The sequence below is a fragment of the Microtus oregoni genome, unplaced genomic scaffold, assembly GCF_018167655.1.
Source record: "Microtus oregoni isolate MIOR12 unplaced genomic scaffold, Mior012 000031F_ref0000149, whole genome shotgun sequence".
NCBI classification, from domain to species: domain Eukaryota; kingdom Metazoa; phylum Chordata; class Mammalia; order Rodentia; family Cricetidae; genus Microtus; species Microtus oregoni.
The window spans coordinates 11,056,454-11,084,436 of record NW_024543090.1 but is presented as its reverse complement, the minus strand read 5'-3'; the positions used below and the strand labels follow the sequence as shown (position 1 = coordinate 11,084,436).

The window sequence follows — 27,983 nt, the reverse complement described above, 5'->3', positions numbered from 1 at the left end:
CCATTTATCTTACTTGAGTGGTGGTGGAGAGTAGTTGACCCAATAGCCCACTTCTTAAAATTGGAGAAGAAACATATTCACATTTCTGGAGGTAGATTTCATTATATCCACACTCATTTCTTACCCTGGTTGAGGCTGTCACTTCCCAGAGTACAGCATTCATCCTGTAGATTCTGTACTAGGTTGACAGCAACAACACATTGTTCTGTGGCATGGTAATCCTCTTAGATAGGTTCTGGGTGGCCCAGATGGTTCTGAGCTTGATATAGCCAGGATTCTTCTTTGATGCTTCATAGAGCATCTTGGCAGCATCAACCTCCTACTTAGCCTGCACTATCTTCTCTTGCTGCTCCTACTTTGCATTTTCCACCAAAAATAGAGTCCAGTGAGATTCCCTCTGTGCTACTTGCTTGGCTTCTATAGCAACTGGGTATTCATGGCTAGAGCTCAGATCTGTGACAACTACATCATCCAGGATGAGGCTGAAGTCCTTGGTGGGCTCTGTCAGCTCTTTTTGGATCAAGGGTGCCACCTGAGCCTACTGGGTATTCAGCAGTGAAGCAGTAAACCTGGCCACCACACTCTTGAGAATCATATTGACAATGGATAGCAGCACTCACTCCTAGTAGTCTAACCTAGACGCTGGTCAATGTTGAAGAGCTCCTTGGCTCTGGGTCAAAAACCACACATGGGAAATGTTCACCATCTGCAGATATTTTGAACCTGTGGTGGAGGAAATTATTTAGGGTCTGGCCCAAATGTCATAAATGGTAGGGTACTAGAACCAGGAGAACCTGAAGTGAAGGCCTTTGTCTGGGATTGTATCTTGTTAGATGTAGCCAATCTGAATAAAGAAGATGCTTCTGTGATCACCTCCCAAAGTAAAAAAGGATTCATGAACAAATATACCATAGCCCCCAGGTAGCAACTGCCAATACCCGATGCCTCAGGGACAGGCATACCACCAAGTCCTTCAAATTCTGGGCCATGTCTTAGCCTCCTGAAGTCTGTCACACCAGAGATCAGAGAGACTATTCTATGAACATGGACTGCAAGGACCATCAAATTCATCAAAAAACTCACAGATATTAAGTGAATTAAATTAATTGAATGATATGGGTACACAGAAATGAGGATAACTGTCTATCTCTCTTTTTTAGCTCTGGGAAAAGATAAGGATTACATGGATGAATCTGAACATGCCAACTACGACCGATCTCGTCTCCTTAATGACTTTGTGATCAAAGATAAGCCTGAATCCAAAACAAAGTTATCTAAGGTAATTCAAACTGAATTAACAATGTGTAATTTGTGCAATGAAATTTTGAATTATTTGAACATTAGTCAGTATGATTGGATTTGTACTGAAAAATCTAAAAGGACATGATGTATGTTAATATGTTTCTGAAAGGACTCAAGCATGAAAAGCAATTTATTGACATAATTACTAAGCAGCTATTTTATTATTTAATAGATCCAAAATTATACCTTTATTTTTTAATTTATTCTTAATTTTAAAGATATTTTATCTTTAATTAAAATATAATTACAGTTTTCTCTCCATCCCTAAACTCTCCCATGTCTTCTCTAATTTATGACCTCCTTTTCTTTAATTATTCTTCTTAAACACACAAACATATGTACACACATATAATGAGTAAGTTTATAAACACAGCTTTCTGAGTCTATTTAGAGTTGCTTATATGTATGGGTTTATAAAGTTGACCACTTTGTATTGGATAACAAAAGGCCTCTCGCCAGGCGATGGTGGCGCATGCCTTTAATCCCAGCACTCGGAAGGCAGAGGCAGGCAGATCCCTGTGAGTTCGAGACAAGCCTGGTCTACAGAGCTAGTTCCAGGAGAGGCTCCAAAGCCACAGAGAAACCCTGTCTCGAAAAAAAAAAAAAAGCCTCAGATCCTTGAGAAAACTGATTATTTCCTCTCATAATTATCATTAATTGACTATAGTCTTCATCTAGGGGTGGTGTCTTGTGAGATTTCCTCCATTCACACAGGCATGCCAAATAGTGTTTCTTTTTTCAAGTCTTGCTTAGGCAAATCATACAGTTCAGGTATCATGGATGTAGCTGCTCCTCATAACAAGGAAGATAGAAACTTACAGCAGATTTTCTGGTCCCTGATTTTTGTACTGTGCCCTCTTCTATGGTGTTCCCTGTGCCTTAAATATATATCAATCTGGACTGTGAACATCAGAGTCAGTTGTTTTCTACACTTGATCAGTTGTGAATTTTTATGATGGTCTTTGTCTGCTAAGGGAAGATTTTTGATAAGGGATGTGAGCTACACTTAGATATGTGTATAAGGGGTAAGTATTTGGAATGAAGTTAGGAATGATGATGGCTTTTAAATACTGCTGTAGTATACTCTCTTCTGAGATCTACAATTGAACACATGAATGTGACATTCTGTGGTACTTCAATGCCTGAATATATTTTAATGATAGCATAGTAATTTGAATCACACTGTGAACCATTTATTTATAGGAAGAGCCTTCAAAATTCTTTCTTATAAATATTATGAATATCTAATACATTGTTATTAACTGTAGTTATCCTACAGTGCAATAGAAAATTGCATATAATTCCCCTACTAAATTGTAGCACCATACATGTCAAGCATAACTATTTAAAGACCAAATATAAAGAATGAAGTTGTTTGTTCATAACTCTTTTGGGGTACTAGTTCTTCATGTTTTGTTTTTCACTTTGAAGCTAGCATATGAACATAGTTTTATACTTTAAAACTTAATATGATTTGAATTCTGGTTCACTCTTTATTAGATTTAGTGACCTGAACATATTAATTATACATAATGACCTTATTCTTCTTATCTTTAAGTTTGAACATACTGCCTGGTTGACATAAAACATGAGATGACTTTATGAAAATGTCTAGGGCATACCAAAGACTGTACAATCCAGAATTTTTTTTCTTTTTTTTTTATTGAAAAAATTTCTGCTTCCTCCACGCCTCCCATTTCCCTCCCCCTCCCCCCACTCCCAATCCAGAATTTTATAGCAACTTGAAGGGATGAGAATGCAGCATTGAAATCATATTTTTTTTAAATTTTTTTATTGAGAAAAGGAGAAAAAAACATAAAAAAAAACAAGTTTCCACCTCCTCCCAGCCTCCCATTTCCCTCCCCCTCCTCCCACCCTTCTCCCCCTCCTCCCACCCTTCTCCCCCTCCCCCCACTCCTCTCCCACTCCCTCTCCAGTCCAAAGAGCAGTCTGGGTTCCCTGCCCTGTGGTAAGTCCTAGGTCCTCCCCCCTCCGTCCATATCTAGGAAGGTGAACATCCAAACTGGCTAGGCTCCCACAAAGCCAGCACATTAAGTAGGATCAAAACCCCGTGCCATTGTCCTTGGCGTCTCATCAGCCCTCATTGTTCGCCATGTTCAGAGAGTCCGGTTTTATACCATGCTTTTTCGGTCACAGTCCAGCTGGCCTTGGTGAGCTCCCAGTAGATCAGCTCCACTGTCTCAGTGGGTGGGTGCACCCCTCGTGGTCCCGACTTCTTTGCTTATGTTCTCCCTCCTTCTGCTCCTCATTGGGACCTTGGGAGCTCAGTCTAGTGCTCCAGTGTGGGTCTCTGTCTCTATCTCCATCCATCACCAGATGAAGGTTCTATGATGATGTGCAAGATATTCGTCAGTATTGCTCTAGGATAGGGTCATTTCAGGTTCCCTATCCTCAGCTGCCCAAGGAACTAACTGGGAACCTCATCTTGGGCACTTGGGAGCCCCTCTAGGGTCAAGTCTCTTGCACACCCTAAAGTGGCTCCCTTAACTAAGAACTGTGGTTCCGTGCTCCCCTATCCACCCTTCCTTTATCCCAATCCTCCTGTTTCCCCAAGTCCCCCCTCCTTCCCTTCTACCTTTTCTCTCCCCATCTCCCTTTACCCCCATCCCACCCCACCCCCAAGATCACAATTTTCTCCCCGGCAATTTGGTCTACTTCCCTTAGCCAAGAGGATAACTATATGTTTTTCCTTGGGTTCACCTTCTTACTTAGCTTCTTTAGGTTCACCTATTGTAGACTCCGTGACCCTTATTTATGGCTAGAAACTTTTACAAACAAATAAATTAATAAAATACAATCCAGTTTTAAACCTCTTTAGTTCATTGGTTCCAACATTCCTCAAATTCAATGCTTTTGCAGACTTTTCAAGGCATCTAAATGAGACATTTCCAAACGAAATTGTTGATGGCTGTTTTTATCATAGTAACTACAACTGACTTGCATCTCCTCTTTGATGCTAAGACAAATACTTGCTCAGAACAAGTTCATCCATCCCCTTTGATTATTTTCCTTATTGTAGTTGCAACTAATTTACATCTCCTTGCTTTACCAATTCTAATTGTTCTTAATAAATACCCAGAGTCAGATACTAGTGGGTGAAAGCTGAGAGATCAGAAAAGAAGAGCAGTCAGTCACCAGAGAGACTTTTATTTCTACCAATGCTCAGACCAAATGGGTGATTCTGTCCTTAGCTTGCCTCCTCAAACTGCATCCTCTGAATGCATCTCCAAACTGCACTAAGCTTCTGTCTCCTCTTACCTGTATTCCTCTCTTGACCCAACCACATCACTCCTGTCTCCACCTCACTAGTGCTGGGATTAAAGCTTTGGGAACTCAAGTGATGGGATCACCTTTGTGTGAACTGTTTTTCTCTTATAGACTGGATCAATTTTGAATAGCTCAGGGTGGCCTTGAACTAACAGAGATCTGTCTGCTTCTGTCTCCTGAGTCTTAGGACTAAAGGTGTTTGTTACCACTGGTTGGCCTATAGTGACTTAGCTCTGCACTCTGATCTTCAGGCAAGCCTTATTTCTTAATATACAAACAAAATATCACTACATTTCCTCATTTTTTCTAAAATGAAAAGAAGGCTATAAGTAATTTATGAAAAACTATATGTAAAAAATACAATATGTATATACAATATATACAGGCAATATAACATTAACAATATCTAGTCCGTTTGCATTTGACAAATTTAGAGAAAATACTCCATTATCTATCCTATCTTGGTGAGTCCAAAGTCTTGTACCTAACTTACTTTCTATTATAATTTGCATTGCCATCCAAAACTATTGTTTGATGTCTTTCAACCTTATACACTTTACATCGTTTTAGTGATTTCTTTTCTATATCTGCTAACCAAGGAAATCTGTAACTGTAACTATCTAGTCTTCAACTCACTCAGACCTGAAAAGGAAATAGTTTAACTGAGTAAACAGGTAGTGTGAACAAGCAACTTCCAAAAAATGTGAGAAATGACAACAAAACAAAACAATCAAACAAAAAACCTGGCTGCCTGGACAGTCACCAAAGATTCCTCTGCAACATTGGAACATTTATCTTCAGCCTACAGGCCTAGAATAATTGACAGACTTTTCTGTGAAGTAGGAATTTTGAAAGACTATCCCACTTGATAAGATTTAGTAGCCACTCTCTTTTGTATTCTGCTTCTCCAGTTTGGATAGCATACTGTTAGCAATCAAGGTAAAAGCACTTTCTTGCCCAATGACCTACTTTGGCCACAAAGAAAGTAAACTCAGTGTAGAGTTTGTTTGATGCTCATTATCTTCTCTGAAATATCTTGCTGCTACCAGGAGCAGAAAAGTCTCGTTATCGTAAAAAAAGAACCTATGCTATTAAAACATTTTAAATGTCTCACATTGGGTGCCAGATATTACATGATTTCTAACTGTTCTTAATAAAAACCAAGAGTAAGATATTAGGGGGTAAAAGGTGATCAATCAGAGAATCAGAGTGGCCAGTTACTAGAGACTTTGTACATCTACCAATGCTCAGAACAAAGGGTGAGCCAGTCCTCACACTGGCTCCTCAGAGACTGAGCTCTGCACTCTAATATTCAGACAATGTCTTATTAAATACTTATTAAAACACAAACAAAACATCACTGTATCTCCTCCCTGATGCTAAGATAAATACTTTCTCAGAACAAGGTCAATCCCCTTCTTTTGTTAAAGTGGGGTGGCTTCTAGATGAGATAAGGAGGAATGAAGGAAAGGAAGGAAAGAGGAAAGGGAGGAGAGAGAGAAAGGGAAGGGAAGAAAGGAATCTGAATATTTACTTTAGTCCAAGAAATTATTTAAGTCTCAATGGCTCCTGCACGAGGGGTGCACCCACCCACTGAGACAGTGGGGCTGATCTATTGGGAGCTCACCAAGGCCAGCTGGACTGTGACTGAAAAAGCATGGGATAAAACCGGACTCTCTGAACATGGCGAACAATGAGGGATGATGAGAAGCCAAGGACAATGGCACGGGGTTTTGATCCTACTTCATGTTTGGGCTTTGTCGGAGCCTAGCCAGTTTGGATGTTCACCTTCCTAGACATGGACGGAGGGGGGAGGACCTTGGACTTTCCACAGGGCAGGGAACCCAGACTGCTCTTTGGACTGGAGAGGGAGGGGGAGAGGAGTGGGGGTGGGGGAGAAGGGTGGGAGGAGGGGGAGAAGGGTGGGAGGAGGGGGAGGGAAATGGGAGGCTGGGAGGAGGGGGAAACTTTATTTTTCCTTTTCTCAATTAAAAAAAAACCTGATTTGCAATTAAAAAAAAAGAATGATGGGCTAATATAAGTTCTAAGAGTTAATAAGAAGCCTGAGCTAATGGGCCAATTAGTTTAATCATTAATATAGACTTCTGTGTGATTTCTTTGGGGTTAAATGGCTGCAGGGACCAGGCAGCACAGGGAACCAGGGAGGACAGAGTGTGTGTGTGTGTGTGTGTGTGTGTGTGTGTGTGTGTGTGTGTACATAAATGACCTAAATTTGCTTTATTTGCACTATTATCTGGGTGCTATGTTTTACAAATCTGCTCTGCTGTTTTTCTTCTCTCATTACTCCTAAATGATAACTTATGTATGTAAACTATACATGATGTCTCCTATCTGTAATTTCAGAATCCTGAAGCCTGAGTTAGGAAAACTGTTAAAAGTTTGAAGTCAGACCACTGTCAGAACAGGCACCAGATTACATAAGCCCACATTGCAGCACTGCAAGGTAAAAAAGAGACAAAGCAAAAGAATATGTGATAGATATAGATAGATAGATAGATAGATAGATAGATAGACAGATGATAGAAAGATAGACAGACAAACAGATGGACACAGATTTTAAGATGGATTTTATATAACTGCCAGTCTTCATTTGTGATCGAAATGTAGCAAAATTTAACATATTCATGCACGTATACATGTATTATATAAACATATACAGGTTTTAATACAAAAATCTCTGACTCACATAAATTTAGATAATTGTTCTGGTTGTACTTTGCACTTTGCATAATGTACAAAATAAGTGAGGTGCAAAGGGAGTGTTTGGGGCAAAAGCAAACACATTTATAAAGAGTCAGCAGTAAGGAACATTAATTAGAAGGGGTGACTCATACAAGCTACATAGTAGGTAAAGACAAGTATTAGATAATAGAAAACAAATAGAATTCTATAGCAAATCAGTCATCAACCATGAACTAGGGTCAGAAGAATTTATTCTAAATTCTCTCAAGTGCTATTGAGTTTTTCAGATATAAAAACTAACAAGGAATCTTAGAAATGATTCTGACTAGTGGCGTTATTGTATAGATGGATTTTTCATCTATTTAAAATTTTACTTGCTAGCCATGATGCAACATTTCTAGAGTGGTATTTAGTACAAATGATAAATATTTTGTTTTTATCACTGCTTTTGCTAATTTAACATGGTTATTTGAATGTCTAAGTCTCCATAGGCTAGACTTGAAAACTTACTTGGTCCCCAGTTGGTAGAACTGTTTGGGAACTATTTTGGGGGAGGTATGCCACTGCTTGCAGATTTTGAGGATTCAAAAGACTTGTGTCGTTTCAAGCAAGCACTCTGATTCCTGTTTGTGGGTCAGGGAATGTGAGCCCTCAGTTACTGCTCTAAGGCAATGGTTACCATCCTGCTGTTGTTCTCCTTATATATGATAATAAACTCCTCTCCCTTTGGAACAGCAAGTCCCAAATAAAACCTTCCTTCTATAAATTTCTTTGGCTGTTGTATTTTATAACAGTAGAAATATAACTAATATATTTAATAAAATTAAGTACACATAAATAATTCTTTGGTTTTAGGAGTCATCTTCAGAACAAGGACTTGTATTTTAAACTCTTTTGGCTATTAAACTTTTACACTGTTGGCTTCTGATATGACAAGGTGATAGTGGTAGCATAATATGACCTATTAAGAAGACCTGTTACGTTTGGTACTCTAGAACAGAGAAAAATGGTAAGCATTAGATAACTTCTATTGTCCAAGGGTTGGGATACAACTCATGGAGAAAGCCAAGGGGCTATACAAACCAGAGATATCATCAAGTAATGTCTAAATCTGTATTCTGCTAGTATTCTCTTTTGTTGTTGTTTGTTTTTTGAGATACACGTTCTCTGTACTTTGGAGCCTGTCCTGGAATAAGCTCTTGTAGACTAGAGATCTGCCTGCCTCTGCATCCTGAGTGCTGGAGTTAAAGGCATGCACCACCAACACCCAGCTTAGTATTGTCTCTAAAAATCCATATTTGACATATCAGTGATATGTAGAAGATAGAAATTTAATCACTGTAATTTTGTTTGGATTTGAAATATCCCTTTATCAATAGGCAAAGTTCATTGAATTGGCATTACAGGTTTTTTTTTTTAATCCTAAAACTTTAGCAAGAGAAATTTGAGACCAAATCTAAGCTTTGTATTCAAATAAAGTTTGAATTCATGTTCTATCTCTAAGGATCCTGCCTACATACCAAAGCTAGGCTTAAAGAGGTTAAAAGAGCACCTATATCAGCGATTAATTATTATAGTTGTACTAGCTGAGATAAAGAAGTCAGAAACTTGGCATCAACATTAAGAGGATTAAATGAGCAAACTCAACTGCCATTTAAAGAACTCACAGATAGGAATTTCTATGCCCATAACCATGAAAAATATTAGGGAGTGAATTTTTTTCTTAGCATGAGATAATAGAGGCAATCTCCAATACTAAATGGCAAAATGGTGACTTATAACAGCAATGAACATAGAATTAATTCTTCTTCAGATATGAAGACACAAAAAAAATGTGTTTGATTTCTACCAAATACTCAAAATGTTTCTTATTACTTAGATTCTTGATATAAGCTTAACATAAATCACTTTATATTTTAGAAAAATGCTTAAACTCGTTGAAATAGTTCTGCTTTTCTATATTTTATTTTTGAAAGTGTTGAGCCAGAGAGATGGTTCATCAGTAAGCATTGTGTCTCTTCTTTTTACATTATGTGAAGTTTTTATGTAATATGTGTTAATAAAATTTTCCTCTTACCAAACTCTTTGTAAACACTTCCAATCTCTCAACCCACATAACTTTATGTCCACAATTTTTCTTTCAAAAACAGAAAAACACAAAAATTTAAATCAAAACAAACAAACAAAGACCAAGACAAAAATTCCAAAACAAAACAAAAAGCCCACAAAACAAACAAACAAAAAATAAGGATTAGATTTTGCATTGCCTAACTACTCCTGGAGGTGGGGCCTACGTTGGAGTGTTAATAACATATACTGTTATACTCTGTTGAAGAAAACTGAATTTTCCCTTTAGAAGCAAGAATTAATTTCAAGTTGCTTCTTGATTAGGCATGGGACTTTGTGTACATGTACTCCTCCTAGTGCTGAGACCTTCACTGGCTTGAACCTGTACAGGCCTTGTGTATACTGTCACCAATTTTATGAGATTGCATGTGTATCAGTTCTAATGCATCAGGAAGACATGAGTTCCTTGGAGTGATCCATCCCCTCCAGCTCTTGCAACTCTTGCCTTACAACTCTTCCTTTTCATAGATTCAAGGTTCTCAAAGGGAGGGAATGAAGAAGATATCTCATTTAGAGCTAAGCGTTCCAAACTCTCCAGTTGTGGGTCTCTGTGTTAATTTCCATATACTGAAAGCAGTGTCCATGATGAGGGCTGGCTTGGACACTGATCTAACCCAATACTATTGCCATAGTTGTGTGCCTGAGAAACTTTAGGAGACAATTTAGTAGGGCAAACAAACAAATAAAAAACAAACAAAAGTCTAATAAATAGTTAAATGGAAAGAATTAATCTGAGGGCAGGAAAAAAAATTAAAGAAAATGACGGCTGCTTTTACAATCACTTGGGGAAAGATTTTCTTTTCCTGGTTTATTTAATGTTAAGAATACTGGAAATAAATATTGACAATAAGATCCCACAGAACAAGAATTCTTCTTTCCTTCAAGTAGCCAAGGCTTGTGTAGCAGCCAAGGCTTCTATGAGAAGGAAGTAGTCAGAGAATCAAGTACGTGCTGTAGAGGACATGGTTTCCTGTCAAGCACATTAATAAGAACTTGTTCTTGACTCAACACTGGGGATGTAGAAATTGACTAATGAAGTTCCAACTATAATCCTGAACTATGAGTATATTTCCCTAAATATGGCATCTCCTTTGAAATGATGTTGAATATCAAATCAGACAGCAGGCTTTATAGACAGGAAACTCTTGGCATGAATATTTTAGCAGTTCATTAAAATTGGATTACATGGCGATTCAATTTGACTAGATCAAGTGCTATGGGCAGATGGTGCTCATCGTTTTACTCAACTAATAATTTGGGTAATTTTCTGTAAGTGTGGATACACTGATCACTTTATAGATGTTGTAAGAAAAATGCAGCTTCTTTAAATTTCTAAATTGCCTTTCATGTGGACATTGCTAAAACTTTCATTTTCATAAATACTCTTGGATTATAAATTGCATACAGGGCTTAATTTTCTGAATTACTGCTGTCACAGAACTATTATACAGTGCACAAAATACTGGTGACACTACAGTATTTCCAGAATTGTAAAAATTTGTGACTTAGAATACAAGATGAGTAAATACTTGGCTACATCTTGTTTCTTGTTTCCTTCCTTCCTTCCCCCCTCCCTCCCTCCCTTCCTTCCTTCCTTCATTCCTTCCTTCCTCCCTACCTTATTTTCTTCTTTCCTTTTCCTTTCGCTTGTTCTTTCCTTCCTTCTTTTTTATTTACTTATTTATTAGTGGAAAAATTATTCCTCTTTGGTTATGGATGTTTTCTCCCATTGTACTGTATATACCCAACTCTCATTTCCTATTTTGTCTTAAGACACTATCTTACTAACTTGCCAAGGCTAGTCTTCAATACACCCTGTATTCTAGGGAGGCCTTACATTTTTTATTGTTCTGCATCAGTTTTCCAGGTATCAAAAGTGCAAGATCACTCTATCTGCCCTGGCTATAAAGATGCTTTAATTGACAACATTATGCTGGACATGAAATGAAGAAAAAACCTTTGATCCTGTAATAAAAGTTAGGTTTACTAGTTTAGACATTAAACACAGTAATGTTAAAATTAGTACAGAGTGACAGAAATGAATTTAAAATAAACTAGCATGCTAGAATATACATGTTGGGTCAGTGGCTATATTGTTGATCTTCAACTATATAAAATATAAATGTGAACAGAAAAATATCTGCAAAGAAATTTAATGTTGATATTTAAATGATGAGTAGTACTGGTAATGACAAAAATGCAAAGATGATCAATGGATTTTAATTAAATTAGAAAATGGCTTAAAGCATGACAAATTCAGCCCTGAGCTACATACCAAAACCTGCCAGTTTTATTCATGGTTAAGAGGTGTGTTTATTGAGCCAAATTTTCTGGGAAACGAGTTGGTGAGTTGAAACGAGTTAGGGAGTTGAAAGTAATAAGTAAATGCCTTAAAATAGCTTGCACCTTGAGTCCTAGGAACTTATCTTTAGAATTTAATTAGATGTTTGCCAAAATAATTAGGTTAAAGATGGTTCTTTCACTGTAAGTGGGAAGACACTTAAAAACTCAAAGTTAAGAGACAGAAATCTTTAATAAATAAATAAGTAAATAAAAAATAAAAAAATACCATTAAAAACAGTAACACATTCAATCAAACCTACTGTTACAAAAGTCACCCAAATACTTACTGATTATAGAAACTTATTGTCATTATAATTCTATAATAGAATGCTGCTATAAAATTAACACACGAAGCATGAAGCCAATAATTTTAAAAAATATTTCACTTTTCCATTTTATTCCTGACAATTAAACAATCTAAAGCTTACACTATATAGCTTTATATTAAAACCATGTGTATTATCATACTTCTGTTGTCATATAAAATCTTACTCAGCTAGTAATAGATCTAGAATTGAAAATAATCTGCTTCCATGAAGCTGGTTTTCCAGTTTTCAATCATGGAAAGATGACAGGAATATAGAAATCTTCATCTAGTACATTTGGGAGGTATGTTTTTGTGTCTTACTCAAGTATGCATTCATCATTTTATATGCAACAACTCAACTCTCACAGAGACAGTAAGTACTTCTACTATCATTACAGTAATAAAGAAGTAATATTTGAGTTGCTATTTTTTCCCAAGTCTATGACTAGGCAGAGGTAGTACATGTCTAGCAGTACATGTCTCTGAAATTCTAAAAGTTTTATGCTTGAAATAGATAGTTAGTGGTAGGAATTGAACCCAGACATGACTCAGTCATTTCTAAAACCTTAGTTAACTGCTCTAAAACTAGGTGCTCAACATTTTCATATTTCCATGGCTTATTCACAACACCCCAGAAATATACTGGCTTGCTTGAAGTTTGTTCTTGTATAAACAATAATCAAAGTAAAAATAGGAAGTTGGTTATAATTGCTTCCAACCTCAGATATAGGAAATTGTAATCTATGAACTAACATAATATTCCATGAATTAAATATTTTTAGATATATTTACTCCCCTTGCCAATTAGGAAACAGAAACAAACAAAACCAATCCAGCCCATCCCTTACTTACACAAAAATCCCTACTATTGCCAATAGCAGCAATTGGAGCGTGAAGAAATCCAGTAGGTTTCAAGAAGAGTCAAGACACAGAGTCATTTTGCAATGTGAGAATAAAATTAGTGGAGTGATTGACATTGTTCCCAATGCTCTGAAAAAATTTTCCAGAAAACATGTTCCTCTTTGGAAAGACTTATTTCACAAGGAAAACAGGAAATAAACAAGAAGCTAATGCTATTCTCTCTCTCTGCAAACAGCAATGTTTGGCAACTAGACATATAACAAGCTTTTGAAATCATTAATTATTTAATTATTTACTTAAATTATTAATCATATCATATCCGAAAATAAATTTAAAATATTATGTGTATATACATGTGTGTATGAGTGTGTGCGTTTGTGTGTATGAGTATGTGTTTATGATGTGTATGTGTGTATGTATGTGTATGAGTGCATGTGTGTATTGATCCTATCCATCCCCTTTTGCTTCTTTTGTCCTCCTCAGACTCCCACTAAATACCTTCTATTTCCCAACTACTTTCATGACTTTCTCTTTTACCTTTTCCTTCTCTTTCTCCTCATAGTTTTTAAATTGATGTGTTGTATAAAGCATGGGTAGGAGTTTACTTATTATATTGTGGGAAACTTAGCACTGGCTACCCTGCTGAAAAGAAACCATTTCCCTCTATAACTGCAGTAGCTTCTCAGGGATAGATGGGCCTGCTGATATTGGGCTCCTCCTCAATTAACAACAGAATGTTGAGGGGCCCTGACCTGTGCAGATCTTGTAGGTATCAACAGCTGCTATGTATTCACAACTAACTGCCAAGTCAAATACACAAAATATGTTCATAATAATTTTATCAATTCTCTAGATCTGAAAGTGCTTGTACTCCTTCTTCTATCATAGCGATAGAGGTGTGCTATTTAGGAATGGGCAATAAACAATTACTTTGGCCAGTCCACTTGCCCAGGATGGAGAGCTGCCCTACTCAGTGTGTATAGAGATGAAGACAATTTGACTATGTTCCTATTTAGCAAACAGTAATAGTAGATTTTCCACTAAAGCTCATGACTTTGACGGTCAAAAGATTCTTATTAGATGTACATATCAGGCATCAATTTGTTCCCAGGGACACATCCCTAATCTGTTAGATTTTTTTCCATGAGTGCATCAGAGTTCATCTGGTGGGTAGATTTTCTGCCTAAGATTAAGTTAAAGGAAACTAACTATGAAATGGTAGCTGCAAACATTTGTCTATGGAAATTTCTCATATATTGATTTCAGTCATCTATCATTTGATGTTAAACAGACTCAAACTTTTGTAAAAAATCAAAGTTGCTATTCTGATAAGATCAATTTGCAAACATGATGATTAATATAAGGCCATATTCAATAACTGGTCGTTTCTTGGGTACATTGTCTTATCAGTCCCAACTCCAAACTGGCCCAAAGAGGATTTTTGGCAAAAATAAATGCAACCTTCCATTGCATGTCATTGAATAAATTATAATTAATATGGCAAAATTGGTGAATTCTGTTTGTTTTTAGGTAACAATTAACTCTGTTACACTTGGACTACAGCACATCAACCTAGAGCTAATATAATGCAATGCAGTGTGAATTTTCATGGATGCAGGATTTCCCAGAAAACATGCAATTTCTATTGTTTTTTAATTTAATTGTTTTTGGTATTGATTTTTGGGTTTCTTTTTGAGACAGGGTTTCTCTGTGTAGCCCTAGTTATCCTGAAACTAGCTATGTAGACCGTGCTGGCCCCCAAGTCACAGAGATCTCCATACCCTTGGCTTCTGAATGCTGGGATCACAGGTGTATATACAACAACCTCCCAGATTAGTTTTCTTAACTGAGTAAAAGGACAAGGAATTTCCCTATAAATGCTTAAAAACAAAAGGAAATAATTTTAAATTCCACTAAGATACCAAAAAAATATGGTTAGGTTCACCAATAAAAAAGGTCACACTGCCAGACCTCTATTATTCAAACAAAAAAATATCCGTTTCATTTTGTGTCATCCTGTTCAATTCATTCAAATGTCATATGTAATGGATTATTCAAAATTGACAGTAAAATCATCAAAATGTCACTTGCATTATAGGATTAAATGTCACGTAGATGAATCATACATCGACACTATTAACCAATGACACACAAGGCAACCCTGCTCTGTACTTCAGCCACCCCCTACAAAAATTAGTAGAAAGCAATACAGAAGTTCTTATAAAGAGAGGCATTGTCTCTTCTTTTAAAGTCATTATTCATATCCAGGCATTTAAAGAGTTGCCTTAAAACCTTCCAGTCAAATGCTTTGTGCAGCATTCACGATGTAAGACTCCAGCTAATGGATCAAGCAGGAGGAGGAAGGCAGAACTTTGAGCTGTCATGCTGAAGAGTGCTTTAAAGAAGATTGTCATTTGAGAGGGTTGTCAGCAGTGGAGGGTTCCAAATGCAGCTGAACCCAGGATTCTGACTGTGGTATGTTTAAAAGTGTTTCATCGAGGAATTTTGTGTTTCCTTTCTGTTTGTCTGATCATGCATAGGGAAGCCAATTAAGAATAGCAGACGTTGGTTTTCAAAAGTGAGAATGGAGAAGTTTTACATTTTTATGATGCTTAGAATGTATCTGTTAAAATCTTAGAATGTATCTGCAGTGTGATCTAAATGTGTATTTGATAATCCCCAGTGTTTATCTTGCATGCAAAACAATCATCTTTCTGTGAAGTTGAGGCTGTGCTTAAATGTATTGCTAGTGCTTTCGCTGAAAGGCTGTCCAGAGATTCTACCTGCTGCCGATCTAGATTTGATATTATGTAAAGCAGGATTTTTAAGGATGAATATTTTCTGGTCATTCTTAAGGCATAGTTTTGTACATGAATTATTTGTTAACATCAAAGCACAAAGTCTGGGAAGCAATACTTTAAGAAAGGGAAACTGAATATTAAACTTTAAATTACATATATGACCCGAGGATGAATTTCACAAATAGGCTAGTAAGTGACATGTTTTCAATCTGCTATCTTTATTTTCCATGCTGTTGAAAGTTATTGTTAAAGTATTTACCATTTCCCTAAGCTTTGTTTTCATTTATTTTTTAAAAAAATATGAAATAATCTCATTTGGAAAACAGAAAGTCAAAGTCTATATCTGCACTCATGGTCAGATCACTTGAAGATCAATAGTCTTTGACGAGGAAGGAAGTGTTCATTTTTAAGAAAAACAAGTGCTTAGAAGATTCTTTGTGTGATATTTTCCATAGCGATCATTGACTAGAAAGGGATATGCAAATGCATTCTCTAACTAATTCTGCAAAGGGAATATTCAGAATTCACATGCTTACATGGATTTATTGCATTAAGAACACAACAGAGAACCACAGTTTATACACCACCATGTTATAATGAAAACATTTGGCTTTAGTTTTTCATTAGATAAAGCAGAAACTCTTTTATATTGAGTAAACAAAAATAAGAGAAAAAAAGAATAAAATACTTTCAATATAGCACTTAGACTAATATCCGTTACACAGTGCAAATTCAAAATATATTTTGCTTTTCTTTTGTTCATATTTTTGCTGTCTCTCTATTTAGGGACTGTTCATAATTGTTTAGTAATACTATTATTTTAATGATATGTTTTATTACATGTATTTAGAGAATGCAAGTCACGTAACTTAGGCATTTGGATTCCATTCCATATTATCAATCATTATCTTACTGTCTTCTCCATAATCCTATACTATGGCAATACTCAGTGAAATACACATATCTTACAGAAATCGTAAGTGTGAAAATACACTGATTTCTTTTTAAACATAGAAAATAAAATTGTTATGGGAAGAATATATCTAGAAGCCATCAATTATTTAATTAAATTATTTAAATCAATTCATTGAATCACCCTGAAAAAAATAAGAAAAGTAGATTTTTTTAGTTTTTTTCCCTCATCTTAACTAATTCAATATCAGCTATAAGTCGAAAAAATAGCTTCTTATCTGAGGATATTTTTTCAGAGAAAAATGTAAGTTGCATAATTAAAGGTGATATGCATAAGAAATATTTAACATTCCTAAAAACAGAAATATCTCTAATTTCAGATTCAACTATAGTTTTTTTCTCTTGGCATTTCTTCCTCAAAAAAAAAAATGAGGAAAAAGTAGAAGTGAGATTACATTCGATGATATTTCAGACTCAGTTCTCACAGTCTAAGAAATTTGGGCTACAACAAGCTTTAAAATATTCATGTTTCTTTTTCTAAATAGATATCTTATAACAGAGATTGACAAACTTGTGAGTATCAAAATTACTGATAGGAATCGTTTAAAAAAGAAAATGACAGCTTCTCATAGCATTTGAGTTCCACTGAGGTCCAAAAATTTGCAGCTTTAACAGAGGCCCAGATGATGCTGAGTCTTCTGCTCAGGTACCATGTTTGAGAGCCATTACCTTGCCTTTGTCTTTAGCGGCTTCAGTCTGCTGTGTGTCAGGTTGTACCTGGCAATTCATTGATTAAAAAAGAACAAGCAAAGTCTCTCACTTTCAAAGCTTTACGCATAAAACACGATTAAGTAAATAACAGGCAAGTCACTGCATAAGCATGGTTACTGGTTGTCTCTTGTCAGTGGAGGGATCTAGAAAGGCCACCACCCTACCACAGCGGCTTTTCAAAAGGTGGAATCTGGGCATGAGGACAGGAAAGTGGGGGATTAACACGGGGGGAGAAAGGGAATGACCCGTATCAGGGAAGTCGAAGAGCCTCCATGAGGCCTTGGGTGTCCTCTAAGCAAGGAGAACGCACAGAATGAGCATGAGTGGCCCAAGATGAGAGCAGAAGAGGCACTTGGGCACAGCGCTGGAGTGGTGGTACTGGGATGCTCTTCAGAGTCTATCCATTTTGAAGAGGTCTGTGTTCCAAAGGTGGCCCTGCCCCTGCGCGATGGCCTTGCGCTAGTCCAGGTGGAAGATGGGAGTAGTTTGACAAAGAACGGATGGTATGAATGGTGAACACGGCATTGTGTAACATTGAAAGGTAGACACTGCTCAGATATACAAACATGGAGGTGACTGTATTAAAAATAGCATTATGATGATTATGATTCAGAAATAAGGAGTGGAAAAGAGTTTAGACAGCAAAGTGAAGATGATTTGTCTGAGATTGGTCAGCATTCGTAGTGGGCCTATGGGAACAGCCCCTGGTTTGTTTATAGCAGTGAGAAAGGCAAGTATAAGTATGAATTTTGAAATCTATAAATCTAAATATTTTATAGACTTTAAGGTGAAAATCTTAAGTTAAAATTAGTTGAGGTGGTGGTGGTGTGTGTGTACATATGGCAAGGATGAATGAGAGATAATGGATATTAAATGTATATAATGGGGTTGAGGTTCTCAAAAGATTTGTAATTTTTTGGAAATAAAAACAAACAAGAATGTGCTGAAAGGGATAGCACTTAAATGTTAGAGTAAATAAGGATTATTGCTTTCTGTGTTTTCCAAGTTCTTTCAGATGTGAATTGCTCCTATCATACCTAACCCTGCCCACAGGCCTTGAGAACTCACTCCTAGCCTTACCCATTCCCGCTATGCTACACATGGAGTTTACTTCGCCTAGGAATGCGAACACGTGTTCTGTTCTCCCTGCTAGTCTATTCTCTTCTTTAGGACTCAAGTCACATATCACTTCTGACCAAAGTTTTCTTTCTCAAGACAGTCATTTCATCTTTGCTGTCGCAGCACTTAAACTGGCTTTCTCCACCTCACAGTGGAACAAATCTCACAAGAGTATAATATGTTCTCCTTTCTTCTTCCTTGACTAAATTATTCTCTTCAAGGAATGGCACCATGGAGTATTTTTCATTGCAATTATCTCAACACCTTGCACAGACAGTGCTGACTCACAACAGGAATGCGGGATGAACTCCTTAAATGAGTGCATTACCAAAAGAAGGGACTTGAAAAACATTGTAGCTCAAGGTAATATAGAGCCACCAGCGTGTGCTTCAAGGCTGTGGCTTAAAAGCTTACTTTTAAAAATAGAGATTGTTTAAATTTAATTTTCTACTAAAACTGTGTATTAGTTAAATGATTAGAGGAATTAAGAAGAATGTAAAACTAATATATACTTGGCATCGTTGTGGAACTGAGCAAAGAATAATTTAGTAAAATAAATCTAAATCATCATTTGGTTGGAAACAAAAAACAATAATAGATATATATCCAATTATACAAATGTGTATATACACATATGTGTATGTATCCATAAAACTGTTTCAGCCCCCTTATAACCACATTAAAAGCAGGGCACAGTTACCATTCTTCCTGTAGGATTGCTGAAAAAATTCTGTATTAAATAAGGTGGAGAGGGATAGAGTACAATACTCACCATCTTCCTCTGGCCCTGGCAAGCCTGTGTACTTTGGCACATCTAGGGCATCCACCCTTGTGCATAGTCCTCATGTACCCCGTCCTTATATACATGCCTATACTCACATTAACACGTTGAGATGAATAAAATAAAATGAAATCGAAATGCAGTCACGCTGCTATAATTAAAAGTCAGTGATTTCAGAGGTCAACACTGTCCAGGGAAAAAGCGGTACTGCATGACAACTGTCCTCACAGGTTGTCTGACCTTCTGAGAAAGGGTATGAAATCAGGGTTAGAGAAAGGAGAGACAGAAGGAGAAAACAGATGCTGAGAATATGTGCAGGAAATAAAGGGAAGCAGGAAAACATCCTGGAGAGTGGATGTGTGTAATAGATTCTGAGGTATTTAGTCTCTTCTCATTTTTATTTTCCATAGATGACAAACTCTGATTGCTTCACTTACCTAAACAGGTAGGATTTTAGTTTAGAAAATAAAGAGGAAGTTCATAAATGTTATGTTATGTACCTGTAACCTAAAACAAAAATACCTAGAAAGTTGAGGTATAAATAATTAGCACTATTCTCTCTGAATTGGGAAATAAGTGCTGTGTTTGAAAGGGCTTTAGCATATCCAGAATGAAGGATGTTCCTTACACTTACCAGGTATTGAGTGGCAATGGAAACGGAGAATAAAATAGATACCAGATGAATGTGCAATGCCTCAAATCCAAGACAGCAGAGGGAAAAGACTGTCTAGACAAATTGGTCTCTGTTTCTGTTCTGAGGAGTTTCTAAATTATAAGCAAAAACAAAGCAATATATGAAAAATAGCAGCTTCAAATGGGGCACATGGTAGCACATGCCTGTGACCCAGAACTTAAGGCAGGAGCTGTACAGTGGGACTGTTCCAAGTTTTCTTAACCAAATGCATTGGCCTCCATCTTGATAGTTAATATAAACTAATATTTTTCTCTGTCAAGTTGTTCTTGATTCATGCAGAGTGAGGTAGAGATTACACTTGAGATATTTTTAAGTTCTATAGAATATTTGCAGACTGATCTTTGATTTTGAATTCATTCACTTTGAAGTAAATTAGATACAGATAATTTATAGGTGTATGCCAGAAAGTAATCTATTTAGAAACCATGTGATGTCAGATGTTTTCCTAAAAAAAAAAAGTGACACACACAAAGTTAAATAAATTTCATTTGTATCTTTGTCTGGAGTCTGTAGCTCAGGACAGAGCACTTGCCTAGATTAACCACAGCTCCAGCTTCAGACTCTAGTACCCTGTGTGTGTGTGTATAAAATTTTGTATCTTACCTTTTCTTATTCATTGTGCAAAATAGTAGGCTTCATTGTAACATTTTGATATATATTGGTAACATATGTTAACAATATTTACCTCACTTACCTTATCTTGTTTCCTGTCATCCTCTTTTATCTTTTTATTCTCAGATATTTTCTATCACAAAATTTCATGTTTGATCCTTTTAAAAATTTACATTCTGCATTTTAGACAAAATATAAAATATTCTATAAAAATTTTTAAATTTTATGTGAGTCAGGCTTATTTTGTTTAACATGGTGACTTCAGGTTCCACCCATTTCCTACAAATGCCATGGTTTTTATCTCAGGAATAGCTGTATAACCCCATTCCATTTAGTATAACTTTTTTATCCACTGAGAGGCTACTAGGCTGATGCCATGATTTGGAAATTGTGAATACAACTGTGAAATGTAAGTGTACACATATGTGTTGCATGCTACATAGGATTTCTTGACGTATAAACCCAGAAATGATGTAGCTGGATCATGTGGTAGTTCTAATGTTAATTTCTGGGGAACCTCCACACTGATTCCACAGTGGCTGGCCTAATTTACATCCCCACCAAAGGTGTATTCAGCCTGTTTTGCCTATTAACAATTAGTTTTTTGTTTGTTTGTCTGTTTGTTTCTTGATGTTAAGCATTCTGACTAGGATAGAACAGAATCTCAATGTAGTTTTGGTTTGTATTTGGTAGTTGAGAATATTAAAATATTCCATGTGTTTATTGCACTTCTTGTGAGGAGTGTTTCAGTTCATTTGTCTGATTGTTGATTGGGTTATTTGTCCATTTAGTACTTATCGTTTTGGGTTCTTTATATATTCTGCATATAAAGTCTCTCAGATGAATGTATGAAAAGTTCATCTCCAGTTCTGTAGCTTGTCTCTTTTCGGTGCAGGAGGCTTTGACTTTGATACAATCCTACTTGTCAGTTTTTTTTTTATTTTTTTTTTATTGAGAAAATGAGAAAAAAAAAAAAACAAGTTTCCACCTCCTCCCAGCCTCCCATTACCCTCCCCCTCCTCCCACTCTTCTCCCCCTCCTCCCACCCTTCTCCCTCTCCCCCCACTCCTTTCCCCCTCCCTCTCCAGTCCAAAGAGCAGTCAGGGTTCCCTGCCCTGTGGTAAGTCCTACGTCCTCCCTCCTCCGACCGTATCTAGGAAGGTGAATATCCAAACTGGCTAGGCTCCCGCAAAGCCAGCACATTACACAGGATCAAAACCCCTTGCCATTGTCCTTGGCGTCTCATCAGCTCTCATTTTTCGCCATGTTCAGAGAGTCCAGTTTTATCCCATGCTTTTTCAGTCACAGTCCAGCTGGCCTTGGTGAGCTCCCAATAGATCAGCTCCACTGTCTCAGTGGGTGGGTGCACCCCTCGTGGTCCCGACTTCTTTGCTCATGTTCTCCCTCCTTCTGCTCCTCATTAGGACCTTGGGGAGCTCAGTCCAGTGCTCCAGTGTGGATCTCTGTCTCTATCTCCATCCATCACCAGATGAAGGTTCTATGATGATATGCAAGATATTCGTCAGTATTGCTATAGGATAGGGTCATTTCAGGTTCCCTATCCTCAGCTGCCCAAGGAACTAACTGGGGACCTTGGCTTGGGCACCTGGGAGCCACTCTAGTTTCAAGTCTCTTGCCAACCCTAAGGTGGCTCCCTTAACTAAGAATTGTGCTTCCGTGCTCCCCTATCCAACCTTCCTTTATCCCAATCCTCCCAGTTTTTACCATTATTTTCTGAGGTATCGTGTCTCAAAACACTGTTGTCTCCACGTCTCTTCAAGTAATTCTCTGTATTGTGATGAAGTAAATATCTTTAAAATATATTTATTAAAACATCACAAGTGACATTAAGTGTCTACTATTGTATATGATTATTATTACTTAACATAGAACTGTAGACTGGCATTTATAGCTGTGATTATTTTCTCTGTGATGTCATTGCATTGGGTGATATTTCCAAAAGTTGTAGGCATGTATTAGAGAACTCAAAATATTTAAGTGATCTTAGACAGATATTTCCTTTTAGAATTTATAAGGTAAGTATGTATTTGTTTAATAACAAGAATATGTTCAGACTTAGCTATTTGACAGCATCTTACAATTCTGTAGATGGTACCAGCATATTCAACATCAAAATAAAACGGATTTATTAATGAATGAGAACTGCTATAAGCAAAAGAAACATAGACAGACTCAATGAGTAGACAAACTTTTTTTTTTTAATATTTGTATTCCCTGTGTTGCTCTGATAAGCCTGCACAGTGGTAGAGGTGAGCAGAATGAGGGGCTCCAGTAAAAAAGGAAAATTATCAACCAAGCGCTTCTTCAATTCAATTTTAAAGATGCATTCCCACTTCTGTACTTAATCGTCATTATTTAACGCGGTTGTCACTGCCCTCCAAACACCATGCTAATTTGTAAAGGGCCTTTAGAAGATTTCTGCTTGGTTTTCAAAGTCCCAAGAAATCACTCACAATCCTCCTTTACCCAGACATGATTGTGTTATTAATTGCCACACCATGTGACTTTTTATAACAAGAGGTAAAATACAACAGGAAAACTACAGCTTTGTAGAATGGGTGTGGAAAGTGGTGATAGTGTACGGCTTTAATGCCAGCACTCAGGAAGCACAGGCCTGTGGAACTGTGTGAGTTCGAGATCATCCTGATCTACAGAGTAAGTTGCAGGACAGCCAGGATGGTGATACAGAGAAATATTGTCTAGATAGATAGATAGATAGATGATAGATAGATAGATAGATAGATAGATGAGCAAGAAAATAAGCAAACACATAATTAAAATACAATCTGAAACCCAAGTCTCCATCCTCCAAAATATACTCTTTCAATGCTCTGGTCTGATATGATGGGACCAGCCAAAGTTTAAAAAAAAAAGCACAGTTCTCAATATAAATTAAATGCTTAACACATTTTTTTCTTAACAAATATATGTTAAGGGTTTTATAACCATGACCATTTTACTCTTCTGACTGCGTTTGACTATGTCTAACTACTTTAAAAAGAATCTTGTTTGTTGGAATTAAGAATTCAACACAACATTTATAAGACACCACATTGTTTACCTAATACACAGCCTGCAGTATTTACTGAGGACTTTAAATTTGTGCTTGTATGTGTTTTTTCTTTTGAAGTTAATAAAGGCTGCTGCCTTAGTTAGGGTTTCTATTGCTGTTAAGAGACACCATGACCATGGCAACTCTTATAAAGGAAACCATTTAACTAAGGCTAATTTACAGTGCAGAAGTTTAGTCTGTTATCATCTTGGTGGGTGGCATGCAGGCAGACATGGTGCTTAGGAAGGAGTTGAGTTCTACATCTTGATTCACAGGCAACAAGAAGTGAATTGCAACACTAGGTATGACTTAAGCATAGGAGACCAACCCCACAGTTACACATGTCTTCCAACAAGACCGTACATACTCCAATAAGACCCCACCTCTTCATAGTGCCCTCTCCCTTTACTGGGCATTTTCTTTCAAACCACCAGTTGCCTTTAGAAGTTTTAGTACTTTGGCATCATTTTTTAATCTGATTGTTCTTTCCTCATATACTGACTTTTTATTTTCTACTAAATTATTTTCTGGAAAGAAATTCATAGACTGTTTAGAGGATTGTAGTGTCTGAAAGACAGGCAATATTTTGATGAACTTAAAAGTTCTTTTCAGAATGACAATTTTGTTTGTCTTCTACACTAGAGTACATTACAAAAGATTCAAATCATCCAATCAGTAACAAAGAAGCATTGCCCTGCTTTCCACACTAGTATCCTCATGGAACATATTGTAGCTATTAGAGATGATGGCATGAGCTCGACCCTCCCTGGACCTTGGCTATTAACATCAGTCTTTAAGACTCATATGGCATATGCACTGGTCTTCTTCGACACTGTTCTTTGAAGCACCCAGGGAATAGATCTCCCTGCCTGAACTTCATATGCTCTGGATTATCGCCATCTGATCTCCTCGGGAATATCCTTTTCTGTTGGAATTGTGTAATTTCAAAAATTCAACCTCTTTCTTTCAGGTCTTGCTTTTTACCACTGAAAACATTAAATAAACCCAGGAGATTTATTTAAGCTAACTAGTTAAAAGGTTGTTATAGTTTCGTGTTAAACAAAGCATAGAATTTAAATAATTTCCAAGATGCACATTAACTCCTTAAATAGTGTAATGATGTGGTTTAATTTTAATATCTATTAGAAAACAACCCACAATACCTAATGCTCATATATTTTAAATTAAAACTTTAGCGAGGTCTACATTTTTTAAAGTACAATCTCAAAAAATATTACTAAGTAATAGCCCTATTGCTTTGTGTATATTATAATACTGTATATATGGAAACGTAATGTTATATAAAGAGAGAGAATAGTGAGGACAATGCCATATTGTGTTTTGTCTAATAACTTCACAGATGATTCCACTTTCCACTTAGCACCACAGACGTCTGTCACTCACGTTAGCTCTTTCTTGACTTTTGTTGCCTTTTTTAATCTAAGATTTTATCTTGCAAATTGTTCAAAACAAGTTTGCAAACAGACTCATTTTTATTACTGTATTGAATTTCTATTCAGAAACTTGGAAAATCATTTTACCAATACCCTAAAACATAGGTTATTTCTAGCCTTTCTTTTTTAAATTAGCCTAGCCTATAAAATAACAGATTCATTTATAAGAATTTTTTATTTACATAGTTTCATTCTCCTTCCTGCATCCTGTTTTACTACCCTTATCTCCCTAGCCTACTCCTGTGCTCATGCTCACTTGTATCTTTTCTCCCCCACAAGTCTACCTTCTAATTTCTTATAACATGCATTCTAATACATTCTTCTCCTTCCCTTAAAATTGTTTACTCTGTCCCCTCTCATGGGCTCTTGTCTGGTTTCCAAGTCTCCACATACAAATAACCCTAACTAAATGAACACATCTATCCATTATAAGCTAGGATCTGCATATGAGAGATACCATGGAATATTCGTCTTTCTGAACCTGGGTTATCTCACTTAATATAGTTTTCAGTACCACATATTTACTACAAATCATTTTTTCTTTACAGATAAGTATTACCCCATTGCTTGAATATACCATGTTCTGAGTAATCCAATCATTGGATAATGGGCATATAGGCTGGATCTGTTCCATTGATACTGTGAATAGAGCAACAATAAACATGAATGAGCAAATATATTGATATACAGAGTACTTTGGTTGTAGAACCTGGAGTATAGCTGAACCATATGGTTCAGTGTTTAATGTTTCAAGAGGTCTCTACACTGATTTCCACAGTGTCTGCCCCAGGTTATATTCTAACCAACAAGTGTAGAATAGTTGCTCTTTCCCTATATATGTACCATATTTTTTATGATATTCTACTAGCATGATTAGAGACTCACAAAGTAGTTTTAGTGTACATTATAGTGTTTGTGAAGTATGGTGAACACTTTAAAAATATTCATTAGCCATTTTTTATTTCTTCTCAAGAATTATCTGTTCATTTTATTGGCCTGTTTATTATTTTGCTATTTGGAGGGGGTTATTCAATTTTGCAGCTCTTTATCTACATTAAACACTACCATCACAATTTTTAAAGTAAACAGGCACACCCACGTGTGTGCACACATGCCCACAAAGTACACATGCCCACAAGGTACATCAGTGTTCCCTTGGGGCTAGCAATGAATGACAGAGACTAGAAGGGAAAGAGAAAATGGAGAATGAACACTAATGGACTATGGACATTTCTTTTATGTGTATTGAACCTTTCCAAAATGCAGTGGTGATCATTGTACAGCTCTATTAACATAGTTAGTTTTTTATTCAAAACAGATAAATTGTTTATGAATGGTTTTCATATCAGTAGGCTGCTTTGAAAGAGATGTTGAAAATTTAATTAACTTGCGTACAATGAAATAAAAATGTGGGGAATTATATAAAATGCTAGAATGTGAAACTGAAGACATATTGATGCCTCCATTCAGCTCTGAAGAACTTCTCAAATAGACAAACTGTTATAGCCTGGAAGCTCCCAAAAGGCTTGGAATATTTGCCATAAATGATTTAACTAACTTCTACCAATCTTGACAAGAGGAACTTAAGTTTATAAGCAGACTTATTTGTCTATTGTCATATCACCCTAAACCTGCTGGATCACATCAGATCTAGGAAGTCAAGTAGGGACAGGCCTGGTTAGTACTTGAATAAGAGAACAAGCAAGGTTATTACAAGGATTGCTAAATCCAGGGTTTCCCAGCCTATCAACCCCTAAGAGAAACCATAAATGAGCTTCCAGGAATCTACTAACCCCTGAAGCTCTACAAATTATTTCCAGGCATATGTATGGTTATTTGTCTAAATATATTCCCTACTGCCAAAAAATGGTTAAAATGACTGGTTTTGTGTTGATTTGTCTCTTATAACATAAGAAATACTATAGATGATAGCTTCAAATAAGAAAACAGCCTCCATAAAACAGAAGATTCCAGAGCTATAACTTACACGTTCAAAATTTGTCATTTTCTCCTTGCAAAAACCTTACTTTCAGCAATAAAAGTAACTTTGGATCGAGAAAGAATAACACATGTATAAAAATAGTTGTTAGGAGTTCAATGCATGTTAAATACCAGCTTTCCAAGTTCCTAAAATGTCTTGAATCTCTAAGTAAACTCTTTTTAAACAAAACATGATCATCTGCATGATAATATCAGCAAAACATGCTGGTTCATTGACCCTTCTTTCCCTTTCTTATGTCTTAAGCGATTTTTGTCCTTGCAATGGAATTTACAGCCAAAAGGATCAGAGAATTAAAGATCACTGGATCATGAAAAGTACTTTTCTGTAGATGCAGGAATGCATCTTTCTCAGAGCTTGCTTCTTCTGCACAAGCTGATACATTCTCAACAGATAAAAATCATCTTAATGTAAAGATTATGGATAATTTTCTTTTTGGCTCCTCAAAATAATTGAATATTAATAAACATGTAACTATTGATAATAACTTGCCTGGGAACATTGTGTCTTTCCTAATATGGGTGTGTTCAATATTAGACAAAAATTGTACCTGAGGTTTTGATAATGTAATCTGTAATTTTGGCATTTCACATTATATAACCCAGTGAAATGATAGCCTTTGACTGAATAATGAACTGGGGCCACCCCCATGTTTCATTGTCGTCCTGTATTTTGAAGTGTCACCTTGATTTTCGTTGCAAAATTGAAAACAAATCCAATTTGGCTATGTATACTCCGTGACCACTCTGAGTTGAGGAGTCCCTTTCTTTTAGGCACCCGCTTGCCTGTCATATGTTACAAGCATAGAACCCAAAGCAGGGAATAGCTGAATAGTT

At 36.4% G+C, this 27,983-nt stretch overlaps 1 protein-coding gene and 1 pseudogene across 1 annotated transcript in view; one reads left to right on the top strand and one right to left on the bottom strand.

Annotated features, from left to right (window-relative positions):
* Window positions 1–27,983, top strand: part of Ano3 (anoctamin 3) — a 228,023-nt gene that overhangs the window by 77,172 nt on the left and 122,868 nt on the right. Inside the window, exon 4 of the mRNA XM_041679064.1 lies at window positions 1,161–1,279. Coding sequence (XP_041534998.1) covers window positions 1,161–1,279 — 119 coding nt within the window. The remainder of the gene's footprint in view (window positions 1–1,160; window positions 1,280–27,983) is intronic.
* LOC121465469 lies at window positions 114–989 on the bottom strand (annotated as a pseudogene).